This window comes from Myripristis murdjan, chromosome 24, assembly GCF_902150065.1.
Source record: "Myripristis murdjan chromosome 24, fMyrMur1.1, whole genome shotgun sequence".
Lineage (NCBI taxonomy): Eukaryota > Metazoa > Chordata > Actinopteri > Holocentriformes > Holocentridae > Myripristis > Myripristis murdjan.
Window position 1 is genome coordinate 26,895,272 of NC_044003.1, and position 25,047 is coordinate 26,920,318.

A 25,047-nucleotide genomic window follows, 5' to 3' on the forward strand; every position below is an offset into this window, starting at 1 on the left:
ACATTCACACAGAGACTGGAGTGAAAATATCTACACCCATTGCGTTCTGCTTGGCGTTAAGAAAAATCAAAGGTTTCTCACGTCACAGCCACACACACACACACACCGAGCAACAGACAGAGCGCACCGATGCCCAATGCCTCTCCTCTCACATTCAGCTGTTTCTTCGCCTCAGTGTCATTTCAGGTTCAGCTTCATCTTCTTCTATTTACTGTCAGTAGTAAAATCTCTAAGAAAACATCTGGAGTACAATGTGCCTTTTGTTGTTTGTTTGCTGTTTTTTACATGAGGCAGACAAACAAGGATAGGCCAAGGATGTCAACAGGCCAGTGAGCAAACAATGCAACAAGAGGTGCTGATAAAAGGGGCCAACACATCAAACTTGGCCGAGTACCTGAGGAACATAAAAATATTTTCAGTCAGTAAATTTTCTCTGTGTACCTGCTCACACTGAATTTCTCCAGCACGTCTCACTGGGCCTTAGAGACGTGATGTCCTCTGGTGTGTGGCTTTGATCGCTGTCAGTCAGGCCAGAGACGTCCACTCATATGTTTCCTTTTTGGTTTTGTGGACTTCTATTAAAGAAGGCATCGGAGAGCATCACAGTTAAAACAAACAAAAACAAAACAAAACACACACACACACACACACACACACACACACACACACACACACACACACAAACACACAGGCAATAACTTGAGCTGTTCTTGAGAGAACCTGTTTTGTGGCTCTGGAGCTGCTCTATCTTGTGTTCACCGACCTCCAAATCATGTCTTCTTAGTGTCAGCACTTGTTTATAATAAGCAAAAGAGTAAACTGTTTCTGAAGGGCCCTGAGATGTGATGGGGCTTTCACATAGCGTGCGCACGGCGCAGACCTTGGCCAGTGCAGCCATTCAGTGTAGGCTATGTGATCGAGGGGCGCAAGGGCACACCGGTTGAAAATTTTTATCTTGGGCGCAGCACTCTGTGATGACACCTCAGCGCATCCAAATGAAGAGAATAGTGGAAAAAATCTGGCGGATTTTGTCAGAACGGCAAAACAGCAATGGAGGAGAGCATTATTGAGGCTGTCTCTCTTTGTGCAGAGCTGTGGGACACCAGACTACAGTCCTACTGGGATCTCATTAAAAAAGCCCAAGCATGGAGAGAGATATCAAACAATTTGGGAATACCAGGTGTGTTTAAAAACTGGCAGAGATATGATTTCTTTTTTCTTTTTTTCTGCAATCAAAGACCAATACTGTTGTAAACTGAAGCAAATGATTTACTACACGGAAAGGAGGTGTACCTATTTAGAAATCTAGATGATTGACATCATGAGATATGCACTACTCTTGCAAAGACAATGCAGTATATTCATACAGTTATTATAAAATTCCATGTGACGTTGCACACACAACTGATAACAGGTTAAATCAGATGAAATGAGAAAAAAATACAGCCTTCATTCATGTAACATAATTTATTAAGTAGCATTAGTTCAGCTAAATCATAAATTAAAGAATGTATTTGCCTATTTACATGGTTCATCCGAAGCTGCTGTATTGCCTGCCAGAGAAAAAGTGCGCGAAAACGGAAAACTATTGTGTTTATATTGCTTACTGCTATTTATCATGTGTATACTGTATATTTCTTCTAAATTGCACATTGACCTACCTCTATGCACATTTTATACACCCATGCACACGGTTTTTTCTGTTTTTTTTTTTTTTTGCACATTGCTTTTTGCACACTGGGTTGTACTTAGGTTATTCTGTTGTACTTGGATCTTATTCTTTATTTCTATTTTTTTTATTTACTTAATCTGTAATCTGTGGATACTGCTGAAAAAAAAGTGAATTTCCTGCGGGATGAATAAAGTATCTATCTATCTATCTATCTATCTATCTATCTATCTATCTATCTATCTATCTATTTATCTATCTATCTATCTAAAACTCGGTCGCGGAGCAACCAGCACCACATACGTGAACGATGCGCATGCGTGCGAGCTGCTCTGCGCCGAAACCGCGCGCTGTGTGGAAGCCCCTTTAAAGTTTTGTCCGGGTAGGGGCCCCCTGTCCCGGGCAGGAAAAACCACAGACGCTGAACGGGGTGCAACCAAAAAACGACTAAAACACGGAGGTTTCCTGCACACACGCCCGCTGTTTCATAACCTGTTACATGCTACAACTTGTCGTAGCCTGGCTCAACGTTAGCACAGGACAAAACAACAACTTTGAACCCGCTGAGGTACAATGGCAACACGTAAACCACCAACACTCCGACATCCAGGTGTGATTTGAATGGGAAAACCCATGATAGCCGTTCACTCTCAAACATACCTAGTGTATAAACTGCGACCAAACTGTCCTTCTCAGTTACAGCTCCTATTTACGAGTCCACGGGCAATTTCTCGATAGAAAAACTGTGTCCAAATTCAGTCTCCAAACTGTAGCGCAGCGTGCAGCAGAGGAAAACAGTGGTCCTGATCGGCGTCTTCTTCTCGTTTTATGTTTGGAAAACAACTTTCGAGCGCTCTACTGCCACCTGCTGGACTGGAGTAAGAGTCATGTGGCGGCTTTTCTCTCCTCAGGCTTATGCTTGTAAAGGGACTTGACATCTTTGATGGATCACATGTTGAGTGTTGTGATAAACAGCTACCAAACGCAAATGCAAACACTTGGAATGGCACTCTACACCTTTTATTTTTAGGGCCCGAGCACTGTCCCAGTGCGAAGCCCTATTGTATCTGTAAGGTTTCTTTTTCTTTTCCCTTATTATTACGTCTCTTTGACGCTAAATTTGACCCCCTAAACATGCTCAAAAACTCACCAAATTCGGCACGCACATCAGATCTGGCGAAAAATTCGATAAAATCAAAAATCGGAACCCCCCGGTGCAAAAATGGGCTCGGTAGTGCCACCTAGGGACGCAAAGGCAGCCGCTGCAGCCCACAGGAATGTGATAGAAAGACCAAACCAGCGCCGCAACGTAGATCTCATCAAGCCTGACATTTTTCGTACTTGTGCCCCCCACCTAAAACCAACAGGAAGTCCGCAATTCGCGTTTGAAAGTCACGTTTTCGCCCAAATTTGTGCTTTGCAGAAAATCTATAAACTCCCAGGGCGTTTATCAAATCGGCTTGAAAACGTAATACATGACAGAGGACACAGTGCTTAACAAAAGTTCTTCAAGGTTCATTATAATTTTGAACCGTTTGGATCAGCGCCTCCACTTTTTCCCATGGACCCTGGTGTGAATACTGGCTGACACTTGCACTAATTAGGCCCCTGGTGACTAAAGTCAAAGTCTGACAGCTTTCAAACCTATTCCGATGGAAAGACGACGCATATTCCTACAAAACTATATATCACGGTGTGGATTGGAAAACGTTTGTGGCCACTGTGAAGAGTTGTTTAACAGCTGTGACTCTGGTTTCTCTGCTCTGCACTGTTCTCCCTCCCCTCCTCCACTCCTCTGACTCACAGTAGCTGCCTGCAGCCTTCTCCCAATACACACTCATTGGGAAGGAGCAGTAACAACTGCACAAGTGGGCACGAGGCAGCACGGGTGCGAGGGCCCGTCCAACGCTGCTTGCAGCTTTAATTTTAATTTGTCATGGAATAACGAGGGAAAAGGCCACACACCAGGCCAACAAACTGTAGTTGAGTGTATTTTTGAGCCTCTGAAAATGAGGGGACAATGTAGAAAACTGGCTGTAATTCCTGAAAGGTTAATGTCATGTTTTTGTCCAGCCCCTTAAATTAAAGCTGAAAGTCTTCACTTCAATCACGTCTTGATTACTCCATTTCAAGTCCTCCGTGGTGGTGTACAAAAGTTTGAATAATAAGTCTCTGTCAAAATACTTTAAGACAAAACTTGTTCACGTACAATGTCGACATACATCAAAACCAGCCAGCTGTGATTTGAATGGGAAAGACCGTTATACTCACTTTCTGTGGGATAAACAAGCCTTCTTCATAACCTGCCACTGAAAAACTGCTCCTCTCACTCACAAGTCCTACTCACGATGACCCGGACCCTGTTTTCAAACAGGTAAGAGACTGTAAACACTGTCCGAACCATAATAAAGGCTAGCTGTCTATACGGTGGAGTCTCTAATGGCATCACCGGCGGCCATCTTACCACAGGCAAGTTCTCTGGTGGAATCTGTGGTACCTGAGGGAAGGTGAGTGATCTGCACAAACATAAATACTCTCATCTCGCTGAAATCTTGACGGATTTACAAACGGTTTGGTTTCTCACAAACGTTATTAACGTGGCTACAATTCTGGATGTTTCACTGGAAGTGTAACATAATTATTGATTAAGTGCAGTATTACAACTACACCTCTGACGTTTATAACAAACCACACCATTTGAAAATTGGTCGAAAATTGAGCAAGTTATGGTTGTTAAAAAGTACATGCACCACTACCACACAATGTTATAGGTGATCAAGCTGACTGTGGCTGGATGGCTGCCATGTGCGGATGTGCGACTACATTGGCCGGCAGCGCGGACGAGCCATCTAGCCTTTATTATAGATATCTATGCTGTAAACACTCCCTGCGTTCCAATACTCATACAACCATACTATTTAGTAGGGAAAAAAATAATTAGTATGTTCCAATACATACTAAACTACATACTTTGTAAGGGAAGCTGCAGTACATACTAAAAGTAAAAACTATAAGTATGCGATTTGGAACGCAGGGAGTGTCCTAACCGCCGCACAGACAGAAAAAAAAGAAAAGGAAAAAAAAAAATCAAGTTCTTCCTCTATTTTTATAGCAGTTCCAAGCGTTTTGCCGCCACCTGCTGGAGTGGAGTAAGAACTCTGGATTCCCAATGAGAAACACTGGGTGGCCCATCTGCCCAGCTGTTTTACTTGATGCATGTCTTTGCTCTTGTTGAATCCAAAATTAATAATTAAAAATAATAACTAAATAAATGAATAAACAAACTATTGTGATTGTACTGAATTCACTGAAATAAGCTGGTCTGGAGATGATTTACTAGAGGACAGATTTTCAGGGGAAAGTCTTATATCTGCATCATGTTCTGTTTAAAACAGTGATATTGGTATGTTACATGCTGCTGTGCTGTATGTAAATATATCTGACACAGGCCAGTGTCAGCTGACTAGTATACTGGTCAGTCACAAACTAAACACAATATAATGTGCATAGGCCAGTTGTTCAAAGGTAATCTGATTAGATTGGATCAATCGGATTGGATCAAATCTTGAAAATGTGTTGATTAAAAGGAAAAGGAGTCTGAAATTGGATTCGATCACGTAATGCAGTCCTGTTTTTTTCTGGATCAATCTTCACTCTTGATTTGTTCAAAGTGTTTCAGTAGGATCTGGATAATTTTGATCCATAAAAACAGGATTATCCTGATCCCAACAGAGGGTAGGATTTCAAGGTGGATTTCAGGAAGAAAATGTAGTCAAACTTTGAAATTGGTCAAATGATACAACATTTGTATCATTTAGTATATACTTATATTTATATATATTTTGCACTTGACTTGTTTAACCCTTACAGTGATAAAGTAAACAAAGTAGACATAGGTTACCAATTCAGTAAAGTAAAAAGAAAACAGAAAAAAAAAAAAAAAAGATCTTGTCCCCATGACATAACACCCCAAACAGCTTTCAATAACGAATATATTCAATTTTTCTGTCTTTCATCACTGTATATTAATTTAAAACAAACAATGATCAAAGATTAACCTGTCAGATATAATTTCAAACAACATTTATTCTGGATCTCAGCCCTGTTACTGAAGAAAAACCTGGAACTTCACTGGTAGAGCCAGCAGTCACAGGAGCTCAGAAAAGAGGCTTGTATTTTTTGCCAAATAATAGTATTTTTTGCCAAATAATAATGATGATGCCTATGAATCACTTATTGAACGAGAAACTGAAAGAGCAGAAACACAGATACTCCTGGCACAGGAACAAATCAAGCTGACAAAACTGCTGCAAACCAAAGAAAAACTTTCGATCCAGTTCCTAAAAACAGGGCTTGGAAATGCTGGTCTCTCCTCATGGGAAGAAGAACCCTGAACATTATTTTGTTAATTACTGGACATTTAGCTTTTTTTTTTTTTTTTTTTTTAAAGAAATTTTCAAAATATGCACAATGTATTTGTTAATGTATATTTGTTTTTTTTATTTGTTGTGGCTCAAGTGAGGGGTCATAAAGGAAATTATAAATGGAAGTGTACATTTATTTTTGTGTTTTGTCTCAAAATAATGAAGACTTAAAATGTCCCCACTGGCTGTTCTACCTGTTATTCTTTACATTGCTGGCAGCCTACATTGTGATATGTTGTCCCATTTAAAGCACTGGTAATCCAAATTTGGTAACCTTGAAAACTGTGTATCTGGATCAGGGTGATCCAATGCAATGTTGCTTAAAAAAAAACAGCAGAAAAGTTAGAGTGATTACCTGATCCTGGTTAGCAAAAAAACAGATTTCCAAAACCGGACAATTTTAATCTGGATTAAATTTTTTGAACAACTGGCCCCATGTGATCAGTGTGATCAAGCCTACACTGGCACTGGGTAATGGCTGCAGTGATGAAAACTACGTGCTGATAGAAATGCTCCTGTGCTTCCAGGATAAAAATCTTCCTAGCTCTGAGGCTGCTTTCCCTCTGTATGGGAAATTAGCAACGTCCAAATCAGCTTCTGAGGCAGTGAAGGAAAGGAGGAGATTGTGAAGGAAAGTAACTGGCATTAACAGCCCAATAACTTCAAGCAGCTCAATGATCTTAAAATCAAGCCAGTAAGATCAGATTTATAGTAACAATAACAGTAAATTATGACAGGCAAACAGCCCTATCCCACACATGATGAACATTTTAGGGTCTCTGGTTCTGTAACATCAGAGCAAGACACACGTTTTTATCGACTGGCACCATCAGATTTGTATGTACTGACTGATTTTCAATTATCTAATAATTAAAAAATTGCACCATCTTAATATTCTGTGCATTCTGAAATGTGCATTAGGATCACAATCAGTGTTATAAAGAAAATGGATACATTAGTTGCTCTAGCATCTTTATGTTGAGTTGTGTTCTAGACAAAAGGACCGTGTTGACTCTTCAAGTGAACACAAAGAACAAATGAAAAGAAATGTTTTCACCAAAAATTTATATAAAATATATTGAAACAGCGATCACAATAAACATTAGCAGGAGTTGAAAATCCAAGGTAACACTGTTCAGTGTAAAATTTATGATATTTCAGTCGCTGACATATTAAGATTTACATTACAGCTTCATGGATTTTCAGAAACCATCACATTTCCTATTCTCTTAAAAATGACCAAAAAGAGAAAAAAGAGAAAAAAGAGAAAAAAGTCAGTCAAAAATTAAACAATATTGTATCATAGAAATTATACCACTAAAAAGTTTTTTCTTCGATGCAGAATGGACAGTCCAGCAAATATATTGATACACACCTGGCAATGAATAAAAAAATACATTTTCTACAGTGGCCCAGAGAGCACGGTTGGAACTGATGATGTTTTCTCAATTTGCTTGTGATTTGTCTGTTTGCATGTGTTTTCTTATTTTGCAGTTTTGTCTGCTCTGTGTCTGAAGTAAATATCTTAAGTCCCAAAGACAACGCAACATCCATCTTTTGCTGTGCTTGTTTTAAAGCTTTAAGGCGTTTCAGTTTTAGTAATGCCACCACCTCATCGTGTGTGTCATGTACCATGTAAAGTCAAGCCTTTAATGTCCACCAACCATCAACTGGCTCTGATATGATCCACTTGAAAATATTAAGGATCCTCTTCTTGCTTAATTTCCACTGTCATGTCTGGCTGTGATGCATCTCCATAGTGCCAACCAGACTCTCCTCGGTCATCACTGGTCAATTTCCTCTCAGTTTCTTGAAACATGGTTTTAATATCATATCCATTTAGTCCTGGTGTTACATCTGGGGCCAGATGTTTCTGGTCTTCATTGTTAAATTCTGTTCCATCAAAGGTGCAATATGGATCACATTTTTCTTCTTTAATCTCTCTGTTAAATGATCCATCTAGAAGGGCTTCCTCAGCCTCGGTTTTAATGGGGTCTGCATAAATCAAACTAGTGAGGTCTGCTGAAGACTGGGTGCCCTTATCCACTTTATCACATTCACTGTCTGGTTTCTCAAGAGAAAGCTTTTCATTTTTCTTTGTTTTACTGGCAGATTTCCCTGAGGCTTGGTGGCAGAAAACAAAAGGTAACGTAAAAACTTTCTCTGCTGCCCCGATTTTTTTTTTGATAACATTTCACCATGGTTTTGATGTTACTTGCAATGGCCAAGGAAAATTCCCAGCTTTTGTGCTTTTGTAAGCTGAGATCCAAGTTATAGTCAAAGATCTCATACAGCACAGATGGCATGTATTCCCCAACTCTCTTGGCTGCATATTGATAGATCTCACATACCACAGCCCTCGTCAATAACTTCAAATCCAGCTTTGCTTTGGCTGCTGATTTGGATCTCACGTCAAGGTCCAGACCAATTTTGTTGCAAAGAGGAGTGGATACTCCCACTCTGACAACACGTCTATTTGTTCCTTTCGGACACATTTCTTCATTTGTCAAAGAGGAACTCTCCTTCTTTTGCTGCAACGCTACCTTCCGTTTTATTGCCATTTTCTTATATTCTTGACATTTTGGTGTGAGAGAGGCACTTTTCCACTCATCAGGATCATGAGATTTTCTTCTGCTTGGCTGAAAGGAAAAAACTTTATTGCACCAAGCAACCCATGAATGACTATGTTTCAAGTTGGCAAAGAATTGGCAGGAAGGATTAAGCTCTCTGCTGTACATGCCAAGACTGAAATTGTGTTCAAGGATGCGATTGACAGTTTCCATTCTGGTTCCACATATCTGCCTTGCAAAAGAAACCACTTCTTTCATAACCTCATATGTCAATAAATGCAACCCAAGTTTCTCCCCTGGCTGGTCCTCATCCACACACAGGCTCAGGCCGATCTTCTTGCAGTGACAGAAAGAGTTCATTCCTTCTCCAAATGTTGTTGGGAGGGTAGAGGACAGATTCCCTGCAGGTTTTTTTGCTGTATCATGTGCATCACTTAAGACCGTGTCCATCTTGGCATGTGGATTTGGATGGTTTCTGTTTTGATCACATTTGGGCAAAATGCAGAGTGTGACAAATCAATAATGCTTAAATCAGGGAACTCAAAAACCTTATTTCTCTTACGAGAGAGTTTTGTGCGTCGGCCCGTCGTTTTAAATTTTATGAGTTTGATGTGCAAATGCACGGCGCTCAAGGGCACTCATCAAACCAAGATCAAAATTATACTCCAGTATCTATGTAATGAAATATTGGTGGGATGCTAAAATCTCTTCTGCAAATTTGGTAATTTCAACCATCACACCATTTGTTAACAAATCTCTGTCAAGATTTTGTCTCAGGCCAGATCCGACATTGAAATCTATGCCGATTTTCTTGCACCTGGAAAAAGAGTAAAATGGACAGTCCTCCAGATGAGTCACTGAAAGGATTTCTTGAGAGCGCCTGGTGCGCAATATCCACAAAGTTTTCTCTTGTTCATTTAATTTCTGCAGGGTCTCAATGCAGCTGTGTAAATGATCTGTGATTTTTGTCTGTGAGGGAACAGTGCTACCTGAATCTGACGTGGGCTCACTGTCTTCCTCTGGTCTTATTGGTGCAGGGTAAAATGCGTGTGGCTGCTTATAGGTTGTTGAACAGCTTTCTAGATTCTTTTGCTCCACTATCCAAGGGATTTGTTCAAGAATGTATCTGGCAGTGTCACTTTCTCCATTTTGCAAATCAAGATCAGTTGTGATCAAGGACATCATTAATGATCTGCTCAAATGTTCCACATAACATTTTTGCAAAGTTTGTCACTTCAATCATCGCTCCCTTGGTCAAGACACTGAAATCCAGTTTCTTGTGTGTTTGGTGTTTTTTGACATGCAGCTTCAGACCGATTTCCATGCACTCCGGATAAAGGTCCAGTTGTTCCTCTGGAACAAGTGCATTACAATTTGAAGGAGGCACAGGAGAAACATTATTCACTTTCATTGTAGAAACACTGCTTATTTCAGGATTAACACTCATACCACAGCTGGAGTGATATGCAGGATTAGTTGTTAATTTGTTAAGATTATCAACTGGAAGTTCAAAAGCATGTTTTGAGAAACTGACCTCATCTTCACATTGTGTCAGCTGTCTTACTCGATGCATAGTTTCACACGCAAAAGCATGCCTATGCTGTTCACTGATGAATCTCAAATCAAAATTGTACTTGAGAATCTCCATGATGAATTCTTCTTGGGACGAATTCATTGCTACTGCAGATTTACAAACTTCAAGCATCACACAATTTGCCAGTGACTGAGCATTAAGCTTCTGTTTAACCCCAGATCCAACATTGAAGTCTAAGCCAAGTCTCTTACATACAATGAGTCTACAATAATCCTTTGCTGACCTGAGGATTTCATTCACACGATGAGTACGCAGCTTCCACATCAGTTGTTCTGCTCCTGTTTCCTTCTGTTCCATGGTGTCACTATCGTCACGGTCTTTGCCATTCATTGTAGTCTGTGCTGGGCTTTGACCTTCAGATTGTCCTCCATCAGAACAAGTGGCCAAAGCCTGGCTGAGATCTGGGCTTAAAGACAAATGAGCTGATGAGCAGTCAGTGGGGCTGAGGCAAGTCTGCTCCTGTACATCCAGAGATCTCATCTCTGACTCTCTTGGTATGTTCAGGTTTGGAGAACCACTCTCATTTTGCATGCTTTCTTGATAACGACTATTTTCTGAGTCTGCAGCATCATCTGACTCCAGGTCAGAGTCTTCTAGTGAACACATGTAAGAATGTACATCACCAAGACCCTGGTCCTACTGTGCAGTTTGAATGGTAGGCACATCAGTCCCATTTGTTTCACTTTCATCTCTGATGGAATCCTCTGAGTCGCTGGAACTGAAAACAAAAGGTAACTCAAAGACTTCCTCTGCTTTGTCCAGATTTCTTTGATAAGACTTCACCATGGTTGTGATTTTCTGTGTAACGGCTAAGGAAAATTCCCAGCATCTGTGAGTTTGTGAACTGAGATCAAAGTTATAGTTAAGGATGTCATATAGAAGAGATGGGATGTAATCTCCTACTCTAGTAGCCACATATTTATGTATCTCAAATACCACAGCCCTCGTCAATAACTTCAAATCCAGTTTTGCTTTGGCTGCTGATTTGGATTCCACATCAAGGTCCAGACCAATTTTCTTGCACAGAGGAAAGAAGTTTCCATCACTGTCTTGATGTTTCTTTGTTGCTCTGATACTCAACTTTGCTTTTCTCAAAGAGGAACTCTTCTTCTTTCGTTGCAGAGCCAACTGTCGTTCTTCTGTTTTTTTCTTCCATTCCTGACATTTCTCCGTAAAACAAGCATGTTTCCAAATTTCAGAGGGTTTTCTTTTGCTTGTGCAAAATGAGACAACCTCACTCAACCAATCAAATCCTTGATGCGGTTTTTTAATGTTATTTAAGAACTGGAAGTAAGGATTGCTCTCTCTAATGTGTATGCAAAGATTGAAATTGTGTTCAAGGATATCATTGACAATTTGCCCTCTGAATCCAGACAATTTCTGTGCAAAAGAGGCCACTTCTCTCGAAACCCCATGTGTCAACAAATGCAACCCAAGTTTCTCCCTTGGCTGGTCCTCATCCACACACAGGCTGAGGCCGATCTTCTTGCACTGGGGGAAAGGGTTCATTCCTGCTCCCTCTGTTCTTGGGAGGGTTGAGGACAGACTCCAGGTATGTCTTTGTGCTGTATCCATCTTGGCATGTGGACTTGGATGATGCGTGACATCAGATTGAGATTCATCCTTTCCATGACGTTTAAGATTTCTGTCTTGATCACATTTTGGGCAATACACAGGTTTTACATAGTCTGACAAATCAATACAGCTTAGGTCAGGGAGCTTAAAAATCTTATTTTTCATGGAGTATATTTTTTTTGGTCTGCTATTGACTTTAAGTGTTGCCATAGTTTGGTGTGCAAAGGCATGACGTTCAAGGTCACTTTTTAAACCAAGATCAAAATTGTACTCCAGTATCTCTCGGACGAAATGCTTTTGGGATTTTTGCACTGCTGTTGCAAAATTGGTAATTTCCAAGATTACAGCATTTGTCAGTAATTTTGGATCAAGATTTTGTTTCAGGCCAGATCCAACATTGAAATCAATGCCAATTTTCTTGCACCTAGAAAAAGAGTAAAGTGGACAGTCTTCCAGATGAGGCACTGAAAGGATTTCTTGAGAGCGCCTGTTGCGCAATGTCCACAAAGTTTTCTCTTGCTCATTTAATTTCTGCTGGGTCTCAGTGCAGCTGTCTAAATGATCCGTGATTTTTGTCTGTGAAGGAACAGCGCTACCTGAATCTGACTTGGGCTCACTGTCTTCATCTGATCTCATCAGCAGTGGGAAATATTTTTTTGGATAGTTTTTTATACATGTTGTTAGATTCTTATGATCCATCACAACAGGAATTTGTGCAAGAATGTATCTGGCAGTGTCACTTTCTCCATTTTGCAAATCAAGATCATAGTTGTGATCAAGGACATCAATGATGATCTGCTCAAATGTTCCACATAACATTTTTGCAAAGTTTGTCACTTCAATCATTGCCGCTTTGGTCAAGACGTGGAAATCCAGTTTCTTGTGTGTTTGGTGTTTTCTGACATGCAGCTTCAGACCGATTTCCATGCAGTGCGGATAAAGGTCCACATCCTCCTCTGGAACAAGTGCTTTAGTTTCAGCGTTAAAATTTGTAGGAGGCACAGGAGCAACATCATTCACTTCCATTGTAGAAACACTGCTTATTTCAGGATTAACACTCATACCACAGCTGTAGTGATACGAAGGATTAGTCGTTAATTTATTAAGATTATCAACAGGAAGTTCAAACGCTTCTTTTGACAATTTGACCTCATCTTCACATTGTGTCAGCTCTCTTACTCGATGCATAGTTTCACATGCAAAAGCATGCCTATGCTGTCCACTGATGAATCTCAAATCAAAATTGTATGCGAGAATCTCCATGATGAATTCTTGTTGGGACGAATTCATTGCTACAGCAAATTTACAAACTTCAAGCAACACACTATTTGTCAGTGACTGAGCATCAAGCTTCTGTTTAACTCCAGATCCAACATTGAAGTCTAAGCCAAGTCTCTTACATATTGTGAAACTAAAGTAATTCTTTGATGACCTGAGGATTTCATTCACACGATGAGTACGCAGCTTCCACATCAGTTGTTCTGCTCCTGTTTCCTTCTGTTCCATGGTGTCACTGTCGTCAAGGTCTTTGACATTTGTTGTAGTCTGTGTTTGGCCTTGACTTTCAGATTGTCCTCCATCAGAACAAGTGGCCAAAGCCTGGCTGAGATCTGGGTTTAAAGACAAATGAGCTGATGAGCAGTCAGTGGGGCTGAGGTAAGTCTCCTCCTGTACATCCAGAGATCTCATCTCTGACTCTCCATCACTTTCATTTTGCATGCTTTCTTGATAACGATTATTTTCTGAGTCTGAAGTATCATCTGACTCCAGGTCAGAGTCTTCTAGTGGACACATGTAAGAATGGACATCACCAAGATCCTGGTCCCACTGTGCAGTGTGACTGGTAGGCACATCAGTCTCATTCAATGCCATGGTTTTTGTCTGCTTACTTTTTATGTCAGACTGCCTTCTTTTGATTACTTCCTTGAGGTGATATTTTGGTGCAGGACCTTCAATGTTTTCTGTTTTATTGAGTAATGTTTCTTTTCTTTTTCTTTTAGAGGGATTTACATGAGATGAAAAAAAATTCCTTTCAAGCAGACTGGTCTTTGCTCCCTTACTCTTTTTAATTTTTGTCAGTTGGTTCAAGTTCCTATATGCTTCATCTTTGACATCCAAACTTGTAAAATCAAGTTCAAAATTATGCTCCAACACAATAAAAGTAATTTCTCTGCTTAATCCACACAACATTCTGGCAAAATGCTCTATTTCTAGCATCACACCATTTGTCAACAAACCCAGGTCTAGGGTTTGCTTGGATCCATAGCCAAGGTTGAGACCAATTTCTTTACAGAATGGGTAGGAGTGGCGGAAAATGTCTTCTTTTGATTCTTCTATTGATGCCACACGTGGAGATGTGCCTTCATTTCCTTGTTCAGTTTCAGCAGCGCACAGTCTGTCCAGCTCCCTGGGGATGCTCTCAGCATTGTAATGTTCAGGAGTTTCCAGACTCCAATCAGCATTGTAGATATCTGAAGATTCTTGATTGGACATTTGAGTCAGAGAGCAGTGGTTATGCCCTGCCATGGATGACGTGTCAGGAAGGCTGAAAAGCTCATGTTTGTCTCTCCACGGTCTTCTCATTAATTGCTTTAATTTAGTTAGAGTTCTGGAACGAAAATCACTTCGCTGTTGTTTGCTCTCCAGTCCAATATCAAAATTGTTCTCCAAGACATCAGTGATGACCTGTCTTTTACTTTTGTGTAACAAATTAGCAAAGTCATACACTTCACATACAATCCCATTGGTCAACAACTGTAAATCTAGTTTTTGCTTTCTTTCGGATGCTGCATTAAAATCTAGTCCTATTTTATTGCAGTGATAGAATGGATCTTTATCAGTTGAAGATCTCATTGCATACATGACACGCAGCTGCCATAGCTTGCTGAAATCCATCCTCTTTTTTTCCACCGTTGAAATTTACATTGAAGAATTATTCAAATTCATTGCTGTCCATCACATGGTAGAAATCTCCCCACCGTCTCGTGTTTTCCGATGGCCTCCAGTGATGAAGTCTAGGATGGAAAAACAGCAATCTGAGTACTTTCACATTTCAAATAGCATTTCAAAGTCACAAAAACTGCATTTCTACCCTCATACCCAATTAGCCTTCAACCATGAATCAAAATGTTTAATAAATAAGGATAAGCATTATCTTTTCAAGAAAGGAACAGAGCACTTTCTGCAGTGTGAGACAGGCAGTACTCTAAAGCCCAACACACACCGGCAGCGTAGTGTCGCGGTGCGTCAGGTGACGCGCGTCACCTGACGCACCCAACACAAACTGGAAGCGTTGCGCTGTAGAACGTCAATCGGCGTTAACTGGGAAAAAAACTACATACCACGGAAAAAAGACAAATCAACCAGCTCAACCAGCACTGTCTGACAGGCTACCATAACGTAATATCCAGTGATGGGCAGTAGCTTATTGATCAAGTAGTGCGGTAGTTTCAGTTATGTTTAAAATGGAAAACCAGGAAAAAACGGTGCATATAACGGACATGTTTACCGCAATATATCCTTCAAATCAGCAGAGCGCTCATTTGTAATGTAAACTAGATCTGTTTGACTGACAGTTTTATTAAAATACAGGAAAGAGCCACAGAAGTAGAGAAGAAGAACAGCTACGGAAGCTGGGATGGACATCCGCAAGAGAAAAATACGCTTTTTCAGGCGCGTCGACGCTGGAAATAGGACAGTGGCATGAAAGGTAGCGGCGCGGCGCGTCAACGCGCGTCTAGCCACCGCCGGTGTGTGTTGGGCTTAATGCTATTTTACAATGGACATCGTAATGGACATCGTAAGAAAAGGCACAAATAGGCACAAATCCCAGGGGGGTCAAATGGTCAGTGTCCCCCCCACTTTTAAGAGATATGATCCCCTGAATTTCAAAGATGCCCCCCCCATCCATAAGAAGAACATCGAGAGAATGCCAAGAGTGTGCAAAGCAGTAATCAGAGCAAAGGGTGGCTATTTTGAAGAAACTAGAATACAAAACATGTTTTCAGTTATTTCACCTTTTTTTGTTAAGTACATAACTCCACATGTGTTCATTCATAGTTTTGATTCCTTCAGTTAGAATCTACAATGTAAATAGTCATGAAAATAAAGAAAACGCATTGAATGAGAAGGTGTGTCCAAACTTTTGGCCTGTACTGTATATACTGCCATCGTTAAAAATACATGTAACCCACATAAACCTAAGCATAAAAATGACACTAAACATGCAGGGGGGTAACTCTGATTTCCTCTGTTCACCATGAAACAAACGGACCCTTGCAATTTGCAATAAAAAAAAAAAAGATAGCTAGCAGTTTAAAGCAATAAAAGAACAAACACATTTTCCATACCTCCCCACTCAAGGTCATGGAGGTCTGGAGCTCTCAGCACCCAGTTGGTGGAAGGCAGGAAAACAGCCTGGATAGGTCAAACAAAACAACACATAAACAGCCTGTCAGTTTACAAACCAGATCATTAATAAGAATAAGTAAACAGATGAAGACCCACAGAGGAGTGGAGAGCGATGAGGAGAGATGGGAGACAGAAAGAGAGAGAGGATCAGAGATGGTCGAGCAACACAGACAGTGAATGGAGAGAGAGGATGTAGGGGCCATTTTCCTTTGTTGTTGACATATAATAATATTTTCTTTAGATATATATTGGAACTATTATTTGGAATACTTCAGGATGCTCATTAGAGGCACATGGTATATGTAGAGGCATCAGTGACAGGACATGAGAGCACAGGTGGGGGGATTTCATTTCCACCCATGTTGTAAAGGCAACAGTGGGAAACTTCAAAATTCCTATTACAGTGCAAGAACCGCAAACTAATGTTTTGCAAAGGTGCTGACTGATGCAGCTTCTTCATGGCAGGGCTTCACAAAAAAAAAAAAAAAGTGTAGTAGGCCAGTGTCGTCTGAGATCAGCAGACACGTTCGCGCGAGACAGACAGACAGAGAGAGAGAGAGAGAGAGAGAGAGAGAGAGAGAGAGAGAGAGAGAGAGAGAGAGAGAGAGAGAGAGAGAGAGAGAGAGAGAGAGACACACACACACACACACACACACACACACACACACACACACACACACACAGGCAATAACCTGAGCTGTTACTGAGAGAACCTGTTTTGTGGCTCTGGAGCTGCTCTATCTTGTGTTCACCGACCTCCAAATCACGTCTTTTTAGTGTCAGTACTTGTTTATAATAAGTAAAAGACTAAACTGAGACATGTGTTCCTGAAATGCCCTGAGATGTTAAAGTGATTGCCGGGTGGGGGCCCCTGTCCCCGGGCACCACACTGTGCCAACACGGAGCTGCTCAGCGGGATGGAAGAGGAAAAACCACAGAAGTTGAACGGAGTGCAACCAAAAAAACGACTAAAACACACTACACACAAACACACTGCACACACGCCCGCTGTTTCATAACCTGTTACATGCTACAACTTGTCGTAGCCTGGCTCAACGTTAGCAGAGGACAAAACAACAACTTTGAACCCACTGAGGTACAATGGCAACACGTAAACCACCAACACTCCGACATCCAGACCAGGTGTGATTTGAATGCAAGAACGCGGTATAGCCGTTCACTCTCAAACATACCTAGTGTATAAACTGCGACCAAACTGTCCTTCTCAGTTACAGCTCCTATTTACGAGTCCATGGGCAATTTCTCGATAGACAAACTGAGTGCAAATTCAGTCTCCAAACTGTAGCCCAGCGTACAGCAGAGGAAAACAGTGGTCTTGAGCATCATCATCTTCTTCTTCTTCTCGTTTTATGTTTGGAAAACAACCTTCGAGCGCTCTACTGCCACCTGCTGGACTGGAGTAAGAGTCAAGCCCAACACAAACACCGGCGGCGTACGACGCGAGTCACACCGCCGCCACCATTATTTTCTATGTATGTCCACACGCCGGCGGCGTCGATGCCCCGCGCCGCTACCTTTCACGCCACTCATATTTCCAGCATCGACGCGCCTGAAAAAGAGAATTTTCTCCTTTCCGGATGTCCATCCCAGCTTCCGTAGCTGCTCTTCTTCTCTGCTTCTGTGGCACTTTCCTTTATTTTCCCTCCTTTTTGCTCCGTGTTGCCCTCTGTCGTTAAGAATGGATAAGGAGCGATTGATCTTTGAGACTGAAAAATGTCCTGAACTATACGACCCACAATCCCGTCATTACAAAGATAATGGCAAAAAAGAGATTGCTCGGCGAGCTGTAGCTCTGGAGATTGGCTCTTCAGGTGAGAAATCCAGTTTCAGTAAGGTTACTGGGTGTCAGCACATGATTTTAAAATTTTACTGTCTTCACTTTGCTGTAAATCAGTTTTTAAATGAGTCATGGCAGTTTTACATATAAGTAAAACGTTGTGTTTATTTTTTCATGTATAATAAATAAATGAAATGTAATGAATTATGGTCTCAGCACTTAATTATAGACGTCCACAAATGGCACAGAAGGTCAGCAGGGGAGTTATCACATGAGGAAGGTTAACACAAAGTTTTATACAATATAAATCCAAGATCATATAACTATAAATACATTCATGTGACATCATTTCAGCATACATATTGTGAAAGTCTAGGTTGTCCTGAAAAAAAGGAGGTATACTACTTGACTGTGCTTGAAAGGGTTGAGATTGTACATGCATTAATACACAGAGAGATGAGACGGACAAAGAATAGCAAAAAATGGCTTGGAGTTCTGAGGGTTAATTGTATATAAATTGTGATGATAACCTATACACCATGCGATTATAGCTCCCTCTGCTGACCTACTGTGCCAGTTGTGGACATCTATAATTAATCTCTCCTGTGTCATTGTCTGTCTTTTTTCATTAGTATAGTATGATTCAGTTTAGTATGAAAAAGTAAACATGGTAGCACATCTCATCTGTCCCCTATGCCTAATCACACAATGTACAAAGAAGGTCAGATAACTTGTAATAAAAGATTTATTTAGTGTACAATAAAACCAATAAGTGCCAGAAAAGGCCAAAACAGCGCGTCAATTCAAAACAATCATTCAATCTATTTTGGAAATAAGACTGTAACATAACAAAATGTGGAAAAATTGCAGTGCTGTGAATATTTTACCCAGCCCTATTTATTACACCATATGGTCTTGCCATGGTGCACTTCCTTCTGGTGAGCTGAAATACTGGCACAGCTTTTCCCTCACTGCATATGTCCCCTGCCTACCTCTGTTGCCCCCCATCCTCTCCACATCTTCCAGTTGGTTCCCTTCCTGCTCTTCCAGCCATCTCTGATTCTCCGTCAGTTTGAGGAGAAAGTTGTACAGAATGCAAGCAGTCAGCACAATGGCATCCACCTTCTTTGGATGGAGGTTGATCCTTCTATGGAAGATCCGCCACCTGGATGACAGGATGCCAAAGGCATTTTCTACAACATTTCTCGCCCGCAAGGGTATTTAGTTGAAAATGCGCCTCTCCCGGGAGATGTCACGTCCAGGATAGGGCCTCATCAGATGGGTCTTCAAAGGGAATGCTGCATCTCCGACCACCGTGAAGGGCATGTTACCCAGATGTTCAGCCGCAGGTATGACAGCATCTCCAGGTACACTGAGTGTTCCAGCCTCCAGACCGCGGCCCAGCACTGATCCAGCAAAGACCCCTCCATCACTGGACCTACCAAAGTCCCCAACATGGACCACTCTGAAACAATATTCTGCATCCACCAGGGCCATCAGGACAACAGAAAAGGTTGTCTTATAATTGTAATATAAGCTGCCAGAGTTGGAGGGTGCCTGTATGCAAATGTGCTTTCCATCAATTGCACCGATACAATTTGGAAAGTTCCACTTCTCGAAGAACTTCTTCGCTATTCCTCTCCAGTCATCCTCAGTTGGCTGTGGCATGTGTCCTCCAATCATCCTCCGATTGACGGCATCACAGGTATCCCTGATTGCACAGGAAACAGTGATCTCTCCTAATCGGTAGTTGAATGCCAGGCTGGTTATGGAGTCTCCTGTCGCTATATATCTGTAAAAAGAGGAGAAATACCATTCTGTAAATAGTTGATTATTTATTTATTTCATATTTACAGTGGCAGATTGCAAGGCAAGGTGGAACTCACTGAGAGACACCTATGTCAAGTGGCGTCAAAAGCAGCTTCTGCCCAGTGGCTCCAGGGCAGGAAGCCAGGGTGAGTGGAAGTATGCCTCACTCATGTCATTTCTGGTGCCACACATGACAAACAGGAGGTTAGTTCTCTGAGAAAAGCCCTTTACAGTCTTGAGTTCATTAAGCCAGTAACAAAAGCCATTTTACTTTTATTTTGTAGAGTTGTTTACAGTTACAATTATTTTACTTCTAGCACCATGGGCAATTTGGAGGCCTCTGAGGTAGGGCAGGACCCAGAGGAAGAGGAGACACAGGAGCAGGAGGATGCAGCTCTGCCTCCCCAGACACCTCAACAACCCAGGGCATCCAGCAGCAGAAGCAGAAGCAAAAGCAGAGGCCCCAACACAGTTCTGAATGAAAAGCTGATGTATATTACGACTATATTACAAAACCATCAAAGCCGAAATCAGAATCAGAGCACTTCTTGTTGAGTTTGGCCCCTCAGATGGATAGACTCAACAACAGGAATAAGACCAGGGCCAAGCTGAGGTTCCTGCAAATTTTGGAGGAGCTAGAAATGGCACAAGACGGTGGTGGACAGACAGCACATCCTGCCACATCCCACTCATATGACGGATGTATGCCAGAGCAGTGGGAATCACCATATATGTCTGATTATGGTCCCTATCATGGGTCTCTGGGAGGGTCACCTGCAGAGCAGGATAGATATTATCAGCTGTAGGCTAATGGTTTAATGTCAATTTGAGTACAATGTTCAGATGTTCTGGTTTGTTGTTAATGTACTTGCATGTTTACCATTGTTTATTTTACAGTATTTAATTGATGTAGCATTTGTTCTTGTTTATTTTTTTCCTATTGTGTCTGTACCTCAGCGCCATTGTAAATAGTTCTCCTTTATAGTGTTATTTGTGGTGGTTCGTCTCTGTTCCAGTGTTGATGCCAGCTCTCTGAGTACTTGGTTATGCCGCCAAGTATAGCGCCCTTGGGTAAGACTTGTAGTGCACCCTGACAGAATGTGCTTAAGGGATGCAGATGCTCGACACAGGGAACAGGCGGGATCTTCTCCATACCACAGTTTCAGGTTCTCAGGGGAAGGTAGCAGGTCATACGTGGCTCTGATGGTAAAACTCAGCCGCGCTCCCTCCATCTGCCAGATGTCGCGCCAGCTGAGCCTTTTCTTCTCCAGGCACTCCCAGTTGGTCCATTTCCCCTGCCTAGCCATGGAAACAGCTTTGGCATGTCGCTCTGCCTCTTCCTGCTTTCTGACTTCCTCTACCACAAGCTGTCTCTTCTGCACTGATGCTGCTTTGTGCCACAGAGGAGCTTTAGGGATGAGCCTGAGACCCACTCTCCCATGCTGGACTTGTCCAACCACATCTCTGAAGTGAAGAGCAGACTTTGCACTCTGAACAGCTTTTGATGGAGTCCACTTCCTTCCCGTTGCCACCCAGGGGGCTGCTGTTCGAATGACTGTGTCCTCAGATTCAGAAAGGGTCATGACCAGCCTTGCTTTGGTGCATTTGAATTCTTCCACGAGACCTGCGATTGGTAATTCCAATTTGCCATTCCCATACAGTCCGATGGAGCTTAGGCACCGTGGAACTCCAAGCCACTGTTTCAGCTGTGTGCTTATCACCCATTCCAACTTTTCCACCTTGGTGATGGGGATCTCGTACACAGTTAAAGGCCACAACAGTCTTGGGAGGATGCCAAACTGGAAGCACCACAACTTGAGTTTTCCTGGCAACAAGGTCTTATTGATGCGATCCATGTAAGTGATGGTGTCCATTTTTAGTTGTTCAAACTGCTTGATGTCTTTGAGCTTTGCATCATACCATCGTCCAAAGCTCTTCACTGGCATTTCTGAAACCGTTGGTACAGGTATTCCGCCAACATAGAATCTCTGGTCTGTGACTTGGCCTTTTACAATGGAGATGCTTCTGCACTTACTGGGCTTTAACTTCATCCTCGCCCCTGTGATGTTGGTGCAGGGGACCGTTGTTGTCAGTGTTGTTAAGTCATCCATATAGGCTTGTATTGGTGGTACCTTCTGACCACTTGGTAGTCGTGCTCTTCCTACCACCCATTTCGAGGTTCTGATGGTGATCTCCATTGCCATCGTAAAGGCCAAGGGGGAGATGGTGCCCCATGCCATTATGCCTACTTCCAGAGGTTGCCATGTTGTGGTGAAGCCTGATGTTGTGAGGCAAAACTGCAGATCCTGGAAGTAGTGTTTTACCAGATTTGTCATTGTTGTGGGCACTTGGAAGAACTCAAAGGCAGTCCACAGTAGTGAATGAGGGACAGATCCATAGGCATTGGCCAGATCAAGGAACAAGACATGAAGATCTTTCCCTTCTCTGTTTCAAATCCTCCATGGAGGTGTACAAAAGTCTGAATATTGTGTCTCTGTCAAAATACTTTAAGACAAAACTTGTTCACGTACAATGTCGACACCAGCCAGCTGTGATTTGAATGGGAAAGACCGTTATACTCACTTTCTGTGGGATAAACAAGCCTCCTTCATAACCTGCCACTGAAAAACTGCTCCTCTCACTCACAAGTCCTACTCACGATGACCCGGACCGTGTCATCACACAGGTAAGAGACTGTAAGTCTCTTACCTGTCCGAACTGCCGCACAGACTAAAAAAAACAACAACAACAAAAAAAAAGAAAAAAACAAGTTCTTCCTTTATTTTTATGGCGGTTCCTGTTTTACTTGATGCATGTCTTTGCTGTTGTTGAATCCAAAATTAAAAATTAAAAATAATAAAAAGTAAATAAAGTAAATATAAATGAATAAACAAACGTGATTGTACTGAATTCACTGAAATGCGCTGGTCTGGAGACAATTTACTGGAGAGGACGGATTTTCAGGGGATAGTCTTATATTTGGACCAAGAGTAATTTCTAAGCATTTATAACCGTTTATAAGAAGTGACATGGCAGAGTCCAAAATGGTTGGTAACCAACTAATGAACGCTGACACTCTCTTAAGAAAAATCTTAAGAGAATTTCAGTTCATATTGGCATATAGCTAGAAATACTGCCCCAATAAAACCACATGACGGCTGAATGGACATCAGCTCTGGTAAATCTAAAGAATTATACATTGAATTCATTTTAAAACATTGTAAACTGAATGAATTAGATGAACTGCTACAACACTTGTTGCATTTGACGTATGACTTGTGCTACATGAATAAAATTTGATTGAGTAATTGATTGTTTATTTGGTTGATTTCGGAGACTGACAGTGGTAACACATGATATTCATTACGTTTATTTTTATTAAGTAAACACATTCATGCTTGGTCACATTATGGGAAATAAGTCTGAACTTATATTTCCGAACACGGACATGGTGCTACATAATTAAATTTGAATTGATTTGAATTGAATATGTGATGCCAGGGCAACAATATACATGACGGTACTGTCATTTGGGGGTCTGTTTCCGTCCGTCGGACATTGTTTGACAGGCAGCTGTTTGTTGAAGCATGCTGTCTGGCTGTGGAGGTGCAAATTCCCTGTTGATTGTTCACCCTGATGCATTATCTGAGTGAGTCCATGTTGCTTTATATGCTGAAGAAATAAGTACTCTAATAGATGCATTCTTGCATTGTTGGTGATTTATTATTGCTCTAATTTCTTTGTAGCTGTTGAATCATGATCACCATCATCTGTACAACAAAAAACAATCAACTTTGATTAAAGAAGAGAATAAATATTGAAAGGCTCTCCTCTGGTCCTCATATTTTGACTGATATGTCAATGTAGAAGCTCAGTGTGCAATCCAGCCAATAACAAGCAAGTTTTTACAGTAAAGTAAAAAGAAAATAGAAATAAAAAATATCTTGTCTCCATGACATAATACCCCAAGCAGTTTTCAATGATAAAGATAATATATTCAGTTTTTCTGTCTTTCATCACTGCATATTAATTTAAAACAAACAATCATCAAAGATTGACCTGTCAAATAGAATTTCGAACAAAATTTATTCTGGATCTCAGCCCTGTTATTGAAGAAAAACCTGGAACTAGCCAGCAGTCACAGGAGCTCAGAAAAGAGGCTTGAAGCATCTTTTGCCAAATAATAATGATGATGCCTATGAATCACTTATTAAACAAGAAACTGAAAGAGCAGAAACACAGATACTCCTGGCACAGGAACAAATCAAGCTGACAAAACTGCTGCAAACCAAAGAAAAACTTCCGATCCAGTTCTTAAAAACAGGGCTTGGAAATGCTGGTCTCTCCTCAAGTTAAGAAGAACCCTGAACATTATTTTGTTTATTACTGGACATTTAGCTTCTTTTTTTTTTTTTTTTTTTTTTTAAAGAAATTTTCAAAATATGCACAATGTATTTGTTAATGTATATGTTTTTTATTTGTTGTGGCTCAAGTGAGGGGTCATAAAGGAAATTATAAATGGAAGTGTACATTTATTTTTGTGTTTTGTCTCAAAATAATGAAGACTTAAAATGTCCCCGTTGGCTGTTCTACCTGTTATTCTTTACATTGCTGGCAGCCTACATTGTGATATGTTGTCCCATTTAAAGCACTAGTAATCCAGATTTGGTAACCTTGAAAACTGTGTATCTGGATCAGGGTGATCCAATGCAATGTTGCTTCAAATAAACAGCATAAAAGTTAGAGTGATTACCTGAACCTGGATAGCAAAAAACGGGATTTCCAAAACCGGACAATTTTAATCTGGATTACAATTTTTGAACAACTGGCCCCATGTGATCAGTGTGATCAAGCCTACACTGGCACTGGGTAATGGCTGCAGTGATGAAAACTACATGCTGATAGAAATGCTCCTGTGCTTCCAGGATAAAAATCTTCCTGGCTCTGAGGCTGCTTTCCCTCTGTCTGGGGAGTTAGCAACGTCCAAATCAGCTTCTGAGGCAGTGAAGGAAAGGAGGAGATTGTGAAGGAAAGTAACTGGCATCAACAGCCCAATAACTTCAAGCAGCTCAATGACCTTAAAATCAAACCAGTAAGATCAGATTTATAGTAACAATAACAGTAAATTATGACAGGCAAACAGCCCTATCCCACAATGATGGACATTTTAGGGTCTTTAGTTCTGTAACATCAGAGCA

At 41.2% G+C, this 25,047-nt stretch overlaps 2 protein-coding genes across 5 annotated transcripts in view; both read right to left on the reverse strand.

The window, feature by feature from the left end:
- Window positions 1-2,510, reverse strand: part of LOC115356499 (uncharacterized) — a 42,388-nt gene extending 39,878 nt beyond the window's left edge. For 2 of the 4 annotated variants that reach the window (XM_030047683.1, XM_030047685.1), the window contains exons 1-2: window positions 2,330-2,510; window positions 442-575 (exon numbers count right to left, since the gene is read on the reverse strand). The gene's annotated coding sequence lies outside the window, so the exon portion shown is untranslated. Of the gene's footprint in view, window positions 1-441; window positions 576-1,826; window positions 1,829-2,329 lie in introns of all 4 variants that reach the window. The other 2 variants (XM_030047682.1, XM_030047681.1) reach the window with 2 other exon arrangements.
- LOC115355893 (uncharacterized) overlaps window positions 1-25,047 on the reverse strand; it is a 50,820-nt gene that overhangs the window by 8,348 nt on the left and 17,425 nt on the right. The window contains exons 3-4 of the mRNA XM_030046815.1: window positions 16,182-16,248; window positions 12,736-14,846 (exon numbers count right to left, since the gene is read on the reverse strand). Of these exons, the coding sequence (XP_029902675.1) occupies window positions 12,736-14,727 (1,992 nt within the window). The 5' untranslated portion in view covers window positions 14,728-14,846; window positions 16,182-16,248. The remainder of the gene's footprint in view (window positions 1-12,735; window positions 14,847-16,181; window positions 16,249-25,047) is intronic.